We start from the raw sequence: 10,166 nt of genomic DNA, 5'->3' as shown, positions 1-10,166 counted from the left end.
CATCCTCTCTGCGCGCCTGACGCTGCCCTGTAACCCGACTCCAGCGCGGCCATCGCGAGCGCCCCTGAGCACGGGAGCCCAGTGCCACATCACCGCGCCCACCATGCTGCCGCTGCTGCTGCCGCTCGCCCTGCTAGTCGCACTGGCTGCCACTGGTAAGGTCCGCTGTCCCTTCCTGGGCAGAGCGAACCCCACCGGGAGCTCTGTCCCCTTGAGCGCGGGTCTGACCACGCCAGGCGGACAGTTCCCAGAGTGCACCCAGGACCCCGGAGGGACCTCCGCCCAGCAGAGACCTGGGGGCGCCAGAGAGCTGGGGCTGGGGGCGGCCTGAGGGCAGTGCGGGTCCCCAGCTGTGTGGGCACAGAGGTGGGCGCAGCAGCCTGCAGGCCGCCCCCCAACAGGTGCCAGGGCTGTGCGGGGCAGGACAGGGCAGGGCCTGGAACCACAGGCCCTGGCAGGGATGTGACCACTGTGTCGGGCAGTGGCGCTGAGGGCAGAGAATGTGCTGGGTCTGGGTGGGAAACCTGAGGGACCAGGACCACATGGCCTTGGCTGACAAGGTCCCCGTAGCTGGGGCCTGAGTGCTGGCCACGTGCCCGCCGGGAGTTGGCCGCAATGTCCCTGCATGTGGAGCCCTTATCAGCCGTGGATGCTTGTGCTCCTGAAGGGCTGGGTCCCCAGGGCTGGGTTCGGGGGGTCAGGTTGGTGACACCTAAACGGCTGGTGCATGCTGGGAGCGAGGAGCCCTGTGAGGCCAGCACCCTCCCTCCTGCCCCTCAGCCCCCCCCCCGCGTGTGTGTGGGAGTGGACGGCGCCGTCCTGACCGCCTGCCCTGCACCCCTGAGCTCCCGGAATGTGTCCAGACCCACAGGCTAACGGGGACCCAGCCTCCTCCAGGAAGCCCACCTAGACCCTCCCAGCCCGGCCGCCGGTGGGCTCCTTCCTCCTGCAGCCCCTCCATGGCACCAGCGAGTTCTGCCACAGAGCCTGCTCGGGTGTTTGTCTCCCTCCTTGCAGATGAGCCTGGAGGTCAAGTACACTGTGAGGGCCAGGACTCTGATCTGCTGGGACCCTGGTCTCCTCTCCCAGGGCCTGGCTCTGGGTTCAAATCCGAGGCTTGACTCTACTGTTCGACCTTGAGATGACCTCCCTCTCCTCTGATGGAGGAGCCCTGTCCAGGAGGAGCAGCCTACTGCACCTTGAAGTGGGGAGAGGGACCCAGGCACCCTCCTTCTGGGATTAAGAGGTGCTGCCACCTCGTGGCCAAGGGGCATCACCGCTGACTCTCCAGCCATCCACGAAAATGGGTTGCTATCCACACTTGCTGTTTTCCACATTCTGGTAGCCACATGAGACATATACTAGGAGTCAGGTGAAATTCATTTTAATAGCAAAATTGTAACCCAATGCACCCGAAGTATCATTCCGATATTTGTAGTTAATGTGCAGCTCTTAGCGAGATGTTTTTCTTCTGTCGGTTGCGTATTCTTACACATGCAGTGCGTATTGGCTTCACCTTGCTGAGTTTCAAGCCCTGAACAGCATGTGTGGCTCATGGCTGGCAGTGGCTAGTGGCTTTGGGCCCTGCAGGGTCCCAGCCCCCACCCCTTCTGTTCCCAGGCTGCAGTGTTGGGGTCCAGGGCAGCTCCGTGGGTGCCGGCTGGTGACAGCAGTGGTGGGATCAGCCGTCCATGGCATCCCTGACCTTGGCGTCCTGGGGCTGCCAGGGCAGGTCCCCCACTTGCTTTGTGGACAGAAAAGTGGCCCAGAGAGACCAAGCCAGGGGCTCTGTGGCCAGGTGAGTTAGTGCCACGCTGGGCCCTGGGCAGCCATGCAGGCTCCACTGTGCTGTGCGCGGCATCTGGGCCGCTGCCGGGGACAGGAGGGTCGCGTTCCAGTGAGAGACGCCTGTGCATGTGCCCTCACTTAGACAAAGGTCCCAGCCAAGATGAGAGCAGGGTGGATCCCGCTGAGCCCTAAACCCAGCGACCGGGGTCCCCGGAAGGACAAGTGCGGGCAGGGAAGGCCCCACCCTCACCCCGCGCGACCTGGAGGGAGGCAGGGCCACACCAGCTTGGGGAGCCGAGGCCCCTCCTCAGAGCAGGGGCTGTGCCATCGTCACCTGCCCATCTGTCTTCTGCACAGAGGACACCGGAAGCAGGTGGCAGTCACGTTGGCCCCAGATGGAGCATGTCGGTCACCATGTGGCACCAGGCACTGCCCACATGTGACCCAAATGGGTCCTCGGCAGCCTCACAAGAGCACTCTTGCTTGTCTCAGTGTGTAATGGGGAAACTGAGGCATGCAGCAGGACTTAGTCCCCCGAGCTCTGCTTCCTCATCTGTAAACCTGTGGGAAGCTGTGTGAAACCAGGTGCTCCGACCTCTGCATGGCCCTCCAGGTGGCGCTTGGTGGTTTTGGATGCAGGTGTAGGACAGACACCTGCTTGGCTCCTGGTGGCCTCACCTCAGGTTTCCCTGGGGCAGAAGCAGCCCAGGGCTGGTTTGAGGCGGCTCTTCCACTCGCTGAGCTGTCCAGTGTGTGCTGTGTCTCTGCTTGCACACAGCCACCTGGGCCAGGTGTGTGGCCTGTGACAGTTGCAGCCAAGGGATAGGGCACAGCACCTTCCCAAGATCCGCCCTCATCCAAGTTCAGCCCGGGACCAGCAGTGGATGGCTGGTCATGGGCCCTGGTGTGAGCCAGCTTCGGACTGCAGCCTCAGACACTACGCGTGGACATCGCGCTGGTCCATGGGGCGGGGCCTCTCATCTGCTGGGCCCTCACTGCAGCTGCCCAGCGCTGCCCTGACAGAAGCTTAGCAGGCCGCATAGCTAACGAGGGTCAGGCTTGGCCCTCCACTGGTCCATGCAGCTGGCTTTGGGGGCCCTGAAACCCCACTGTTGCAAAGACAGCTTCGTGAGTGGCGTTCTGCTCGGGGGAAGGGGTCCCAGATCCTCACCCCTGCAGTGTCCCGGCAGTCGGCCACGCCTGCTGGCCCTCCCTCGGAGGTCAGAGCCGGCAGTGCTCAGTGGTCAGCGCCGGCTCCATGGAAACTCAGTGCTCCGAGGCCAGCGCTGGGGCTTCCCCGGAGATTGGTGGGCTGTCCAGGCCAGATGACGCCCTCAGACCCACTCTGCCCACAGGTGCCCTCCTAGGCCAGTCACAGGACCTCTCAGATTGTCCTCACCTAGAAGTGGGGGTGCCTGGCACCTCCACCCACAGGCTGAGGTGGGGGCAGGGTGAGCCATGGCCGTGGAGGGCAAGGTGACGCGGCGCTCTGTCCAGGTGTGCCCTAACGCAGCGCCCTCTCTTTCCAGGTGACTGTCAAGGCCCGGTGGCTGCCGACATCGGTGTGTACCTCGGCTCCCCCTTGGGTTTGTAGCTGTGCCGCAGCCTCCAGGGCAGAGCTGAGCCCGTGGCTCTGAGTGGGAGACAGAGCAGGGCCCGCACCTCAGCTCTGAGCCCTGACCCTGGAGCTTGAGAGAGAGTTGGCCAGATGCAGGAAAGATGGCACTGGTCCACGCTGGCCACAGAGCGCCTAGAGGGGCCCTGTCCTCCCTCTGCCTGCCATGCAGCCTAATCCTCCCTGGTCCACTCTGGGGCTAAGCAGCACCCTGATGCCTCTTGTCCTGATTCATTCTTTCTGGGGTGGGGCACTGGTGCGGGCTGGGCTGTGTCCCTGCTGACCTAGACTCTGTCCCTGCCCAGTGCTCCGTTTCTTGGGCTCCAGCTCTGCTAGGCCTCTGCTGAGCCTGTGGATTTGGGCGGGTGTCACCCCTGGGTCCCAACTTCCTCCGTGAGATGAGGAAAGGCTGCAGATCTCAAGGGATGATTTGAAGCTTATGTGTCCCAAATACTCAGGAGAGGGCCCGGTTGAGTCCAGTGCTCCGAGACAGCAGAGGTTTCCCCTGCCAGACTGGGCGTTTGATATTTTCTACCTGGAGGAACCAAAAGACCTTCAACAAACCAGCAGGGCTGTCTCAATGCAAAAGTCAGTGCCGTAGCCCAGCATTCTGAGCAGAGAGGCTGAGCAGAAACAGCTCTGTCCTTGCTAAGGTTTGACACGAAAAAGTGGCCGAATCTCAGCCCGCATGCCACATGCCACACCTGGGATGTCTGGTGGGGAGGAGAAGGAGAGGGGGCATGAGTGGGGAGCTGGGGTGAGGGAAGGACAGCTGCTGTAATGATTCGCACAGAAGTGTCTGGCAGCAGAGGACCCTGCCCGCCTCTGCCTGTGCTTGCAATGTCCTTGTGACACCCAGCTGTCCTTGCCCAGCCCCTCACGAAGGCCCTGAGCCCAGACTGGCCACCGAGGGCCAGCCCTTTCCTGGAGGACATGGGCTAGGCCATGCAGGGTGTGTCTGTGGGGACGCTCTGCTTCGGGATCTGCACAGTCAGCTCCCTGTTTCTGATGTCACCGTGGAGGAGGAAGTTTATTCTCGCTCAGGGTTTCAGAGCTTCAGTCCATGCTTTAGGCCTGAGACCAGGCAGGAGGATCGTGGCAGAAGTGGCAGAGGAGGATAGTGCTCACAGCATGGCAGGCACAAAGCAGAGAGAGAGGGAGGAGCCAGAGAGGAAGGGTTGGGCAAGCTACAGCCTCAAGGTCATGGCCATGACCTGCTCCCCTCAGTTAGGCCCACTTCCTGTTCCCGTCGCCTGCCAATGACATCATCAGATATGGTCCATGGATGAATTAGCTGGTGAAGTTAGAGTCCCCGTGATCCCGTGACCTTCTGAGAACCCCGGCTCTGAGCACCAGAAGTTTGGAGGACATTTGGGGGAACTCTAATGCAAAAGCATTCTCAGGCTCCCTTGGGCCCCAGTCCTCGCCCCAGGGATTGTGGGTACCCTGATCTTCGCAGGCCCTGGCCCAGAGGGGGTGCACTCGGGTGTGGGCCATCATGTGACCTGTGGACCCCACCTCCTCCCAGCCACCTGCGTGGACCTGAGGCTCACGACCTGCGCGGACGGCACCTACAACCGGACGAGCTTCCCCACAGCGCTGGAGCACCGGTCGCGCGAGGCTGTGGAGGCCAGCGCTGAGTACATCCTGCTGAGCGTGCTGCACCACCTCCTCGAGGGCCAGTGCAACCCCGACTTGCGGCTGCTGGGCTGTGCAGTGCTGGCCCCCCGCTGCGAGGGCAGCCGGTTGTGGAGACCCTGCCGGCGTGTGTGCCAGGGCCTGCAGGAGGCCTGCCAGCCGGCCTTCGATGCCATTGACATGGCCTGGCCTTACTTCCTGGACTGTGCCCGCTACTTCGCGCCCGAGGAGGAGGGCTGCTTCGACCCCCTGGAGCAGCTTCGGGGTGAGGCGAGGCCCGGGGTGCACGTTAGCTCCTGGAAGCCAGGCTGGGTCAGGCAGGTGTGGGGACGTGAGGGGCCCACAAAGCCACAGGCTTGGCTCCGGAGGGACCAGCCGGTGGAGGGGCAGAGAGCTGCTCACCTGCCATGGGTGCGGGCCCTGCCTGGGGCTTGGCTGTGCCGTCATCGCGAGTCTGTGGTGGGGAGAGGGAGCCGCAGGGCCATCCCTGCCCCGCAAATCCTCGGCTCCTGGAGGCTGGCTGGTGAGGCCAGGCCGGGTCCGTTCCTTTGGTTTCACACTAATGAGGGCCCGTCACATCATCTTCCCGGATGAGAAGTGGCTCTGGGGGGAGAGATGGTGCCAGGCACCCCCTGGGTGACCCAGGCTGGCCGTCGGTGGACGGGCCAGTTACCTATTCCTTGTCAGCCTTACCAAGCACCTGCTGTGTCCACAACTCCGCAATGGGAGGCGGGAGGTGGCGGGGAGGGGACACAGACCCCCCAGGCAGGGTCTCTGGGCTGGCGTGGGGGCTCATCCTGGCACGCGGAGCCTCGTGCTCCTGGGCAGAGGCAGCGTGGCATTGCGTGGGCTGGGGACAGCTGTGGTGACGGACAGTGAGTGAGGAGGCGGCCAGAGGAGCCCAGGAAGGAGCCCGACGTCTCCCAGGCAGGCTGACTCTGCTGCCCGGGAAAGCCCGAGCAGCTGGCTGGAGAGGGATTATTTTGGGTCACTCCGCTTCCCCCTGCTTCCTCCTCAATGACCACGTTGAGCAGAAGCAAAACCACAGCTCTGTGAGTGGCTGAGGGAAACCGGTAGCTCTGTGGGCACTGGCGGCTGCGGCGGAGTCTTGAGGGTGGAAGGTGGTCCCCAGGGAAGGCTGCTGGGGCCCAGCTTGGGCCCGCCCGCCCTGTTCCCTACCCCTGACGGTGGCAGGGAGCCTCTGGGAGCAATGCCAGCTCTGTGGTGGCTGGAAGGAGCCCCGGCTGGGGCAGCCTGTGCCAGTGGGCACTTGGGCCTCAAAGCCACACAGGTGCCTTGGTCACCACGGGGGTGGCAGGAAATGGCCCAGCAAGAGGCAGGGCAGCAGGCTGCGGGGCGGACACTTGACAGACGCGTCTCTGTACAGTGCGCTCTCCGGGTGTCCTCCCTCCCCTCCGTCCTGCAACGCTGGAGGCTGTGCTAGTGTCACTGTGTGTGCAGTTGCTGGCTGTCGCCAAGATTAGGAGTTTCGTAAAGGGAGTCATAATGAAGGATGCTGCAGGCCGGCAAGCCACACAGGGGGACGCATGGGTCCCCTCCCTGGACGCTGCAGGGTAGTGGTGCCTGGTGCCGGGCATCTGTCCCTGGGCAGCGGAGGCTGTGGGCGGAACTGGGAGCCGTTGGTGACAGGACAGCGCCCAGCCCGATGTCCCCCATCCCCAGGTGACCTGGAGCCTGAGGAGGCCCTGCCCTCGGGCCTGCCGCCCACCTTCATCCGCTTTGCCCACCACTCCTACGCCCAGATGGTGCGGGTGCTGAAGCGGACGGAGGCCCGCTGTGCCCAGGTGGCCAAAACCTACAGCATCGGGCGCAGCTTCAATGGCAAGGACCTGCTGGTCATTGAGTTCTCAGGCCGGCCCGGCCAGCATGAGCTCAGTAGGTACTGCGTGGAGGCCGGCGTCAGAGAGGCCGAGGCCACGGCTGGGGGAGGGCGGCTTCGGGGCTCTGCTTGGTGCATGGCCACACCCCACAGGGACTGCTGAATGGACGAGGGGCCCCCGAATGCCAGCTTCACCCTGGAATCTGGGGGAGGGAGCAGAGCTCTCACATCACAGTAGAGACACTGGTTACGGAGAATGCAGAAGGGAAGGTGTAGGGCCAATGAGAGGTTTAAAACAGATGGCACGAGTTCGATACCCGGTACCGGAAAAAAAAAAAAACAAAACAGATGGCAGGCGGGGTGTGGTGGTGCACACCTACAATCCCAGCCACTTGGGAGGCTGAGGCAGGAGGATCAGTTCCAAGGCCAGCCTGGGCAATTTAGCAAGTCTGTTTTGGTCTTGCCCTCGAGAACCAGGCCAGGCAGGTCAGTGGGAACTGGCCCTGGTCACTTTCCCACTCTCTGCCAAACCATTCTGGGGCTGCGCTGCCTGCTGGGGGTGTAGACACAGTGGCTTTTCCACCTGGAAAACGAGTAACTCTGGTGTACTCTTGCCTGGAGCCAGCCCATTCCATTCGGAGCCAGCAGGGGGCAGTATAGGAAGTGCCAGCCCGGGGTTCCTGTCTTCTAGCAGGACAGTTGGAAAACCAAATTTCCTGGTCCAAAGTCCTGCTGCTGTGGGGTGAGGGGCTGCTTGGGCTGGCTGCTTCCGAGACTCCAGGACGTTCTAGTGGAGACCCGGTTCCCTTCCCGGGGAGCCGAGAGCACAGGGCATTCACCTTTCCATCCACCCATCCGTCCGCCCACCCAGGGCCGGCTCCCTTCCCAGCTGAGTGCTGTGCGCTTGCATTGCTCGGACGTGGACCGTGGCTTCCACGGGACTCTCAGTCTGACACGGCAAATGACCAGTGGTGCCCTTACTCGCCATGCCAGCGGCCACGCTGGACCTAAGAAGTGAGCTCAATGTGCGGAGACCCCGAGCCGCCCTGCCCTTAGAGGGTGCTCAAGGCTGGGCCCGGGCCCCAGGTGACCCCAGCCCTGTCTCCGCAGTGGAGCCCGAGGTGAAGCTGGTCGGCAACATCCACGGCAACGAGGTGGCGGGGCGCGAGATGCTGCTCTACCTGGCGCAGTACCTGTGCTCTGAGTACCTGCTGGGCAACCCCCGCATCCAGCACCTGCTCAACACCACGCGCATCCACCTGCTGCCCTCCATGAACCCCGACGGGTACGAGGTGGCGGCGGCCGAGGTGATTCTCTGGCTGCTCCAGAGGGCGGGTTTGCGTCCAGGGTTCCAGGTGACGAGGACTCAGCAGGTATCTCCCCGGTGAGGTCCTGCTGGGGGCAGGGGAGGCAGTGATAATTCCACGGTGCGTTAAAAACCTTGGGAGCGGCCTAGATGTCCATCAGCGGATGAAGAAAATGTGTTCCCCCACCATGGAGTACTACTCTGCCCTAAAGAGGGACAAACGGGAGGCATCTGTAGGAAAATGGATGCACCTTGAGGCCATAATGCTGAGTGAAATAAATCAGAGACACAAGTTTAGACATCACAGGGTTTCTCTTCTATGAGAAACCCAATTTAGAAAGAGCAAGCTGAAAGGCAGACAATAGGAAACAGGAAGGCAGATATTTGCAAATGGGATGGGCCAAGAGATGGAGGGGAGATGGAGAAGGGAGACGTGTCACGCCCATGTTCCAAAGGCCTCCAAGGTGTCATCTTTGTGTATCGCAAAGATGTACTAAGAAAAATTTTAAAAGATGACCAATGCCTGGCAAGATGGCAGGAGCCCATGGTCCCAGCGCTTCGAGAGGCTGAGGCAGAACGGAGAGCTTGAGCCCAGGCTGGGCAACTTAGTGACTGAGGAGGACCTTGTCTCAAAACAAAGAGTTTACACAGATCTAGGGATACAGTTCAGTGCAAAGGCCCTGGCCTCACTCCCCAGCACCAAGAAACAGAAGGTGGCGCAGGCACTAGCAACTCACAGTGGAGGGGGTGGGCACGCGCCTGTGCCGCGGGGTGGGGTGCTGTCGGGGTGGTGCGTGTGTGGGGCGAGGGTGCCATCTGGAAGGAGTCGGGGGCCACCTGAGCTGAGCCGGGCCTGACCACATTTCCAGGGAGCTGGCTACAACGGGTGGACCAGTGGGAGGCAGAATGCACAGAACCTGGACCTGAACCGGAACTTCCCGGACCTGACATCGGAGTACTACCGCCTGGCCGGGTCCCGGGGCGCACGCACAGACCACATCCCGGTGCCCAAGCACTACTGGTGGGGTAAGGTAGGAGCTGCATGGCCTCCCTGGGCACAGCACCCGCCGCAGGGCATGGATGTGCCCGGCTGATGGTGGTCGGACCGAGGGAGCGCTTGCCCTGGGCAGGGCCAGCTGACAGGTTCCGCGTCCTGTAGGGCTGAGCTTGCCCTGGGCACCTTTGCCAGCGGGGCCCATGGCTGCATGCCAGGTGCCCGAGGCACTGTGCAAGTCTGGGCACTGTGCCCTGATGGGCTGGCAGTGTCCCCTGCCCAGTTCAGGGGCAAGGCCACCAGGAGCTGTGAAAGCCCTGTGTGGATGTGGTCCTCCCTGGCCTGGGGAAAGCACCCAGGGGACATCTCATGACACAGGGGAGGGCTCAGGCACCCATGGCATGGGGCCGGGTGGCGTGTGCCATGCTGAAGGCCTCACCTCTCCCCTGGCAGGTGGCCCCTGAGACCAAGGCTGTCATGAAATGGACGCGGGCAGTCCCCTTTGTGCTGTCCGCCAGCCTCCACGGGGGTGACCTGGTGGTGTCCTACCCCTTCGACCTCTCCAAGCACCCCCTGGAGGAGAAGATGTTCTCCCCCACTCCTGATGAAAAGGTGAATCCCCGGGCTCCCGGGGTGCTGTCCGGTGGGGTGCTGTGCAGCACATGAGCGGGCTGGGCTCTCTGGCGTCCATCTAGTGGTGCCTTAGAGGGCCAGACCTCCACTCTGCGGTCCTAGACTGCAGGTGACAGGGCCAGGACACAGGACCCGGCCAGCCACAGGGCTCCCCGAGGTCCCCGGCCTGCACAGAACCCCGTGCTGGGTCTGGCGCTGGTGCGGGGCTCTGGAGAGGGGTCCACTCTCACGGTGTGGGTGACTCAAGGCTGAGGCCAGGGCGACCGCTGAGGCCAGGGCGACCGGAGAGGGCCCGCGGCCAGGTGTCCAGCCCCTAAATGTCACCTAAGTCCTGAACCGTTCCAGCGGCCCC

General features: G+C 62.9%; 1 protein-coding gene across 2 annotated transcripts in view; it reads left to right on the top strand.

Annotated features, from left to right (window-relative positions):
* Positions 1-10,166, top strand: part of Cpz (carboxypeptidase Z) — a 15,999-nt gene that overhangs the window by 269 nt on the left and 5,564 nt on the right. The window contains exons 2-8 of one of the 2 annotated variants that reach the window (XM_010641770.1): positions 45-155; positions 3,318-3,350; positions 4,932-5,306; positions 6,725-6,937; positions 7,992-8,188; positions 9,057-9,218; positions 9,635-9,793. In XM_010641770.1, the coding sequence (XP_010640072.1) occupies positions 104-155; positions 3,318-3,350; positions 4,932-5,306; positions 6,725-6,937; positions 7,992-8,188; positions 9,057-9,218; positions 9,635-9,793 (1,191 nt within the window). In that variant the 5' untranslated portion in view covers positions 45-103. The remainder of the gene's footprint in view (positions 1-44; positions 156-3,317; positions 3,351-4,931; positions 5,307-6,724; positions 6,938-7,991; positions 8,189-9,056; positions 9,219-9,634; positions 9,794-10,166) is intronic. The other variant, XM_010641771.2, reaches the window with a different exon arrangement.

The sequence above is a fragment of the Fukomys damarensis genome, unplaced genomic scaffold, assembly GCF_012274545.1.
Source record: "Fukomys damarensis isolate Sample0158 unplaced genomic scaffold, DMR_v1.0_HiC HiC_scaffold_35, whole genome shotgun sequence".
Taxonomy (NCBI): domain Eukaryota; kingdom Metazoa; phylum Chordata; class Mammalia; order Rodentia; family Bathyergidae; genus Fukomys; species Fukomys damarensis.
Note: the sequence above shows the minus strand (reverse complement) of the source record. Positions and strands in the feature narration are given on the sequence as shown.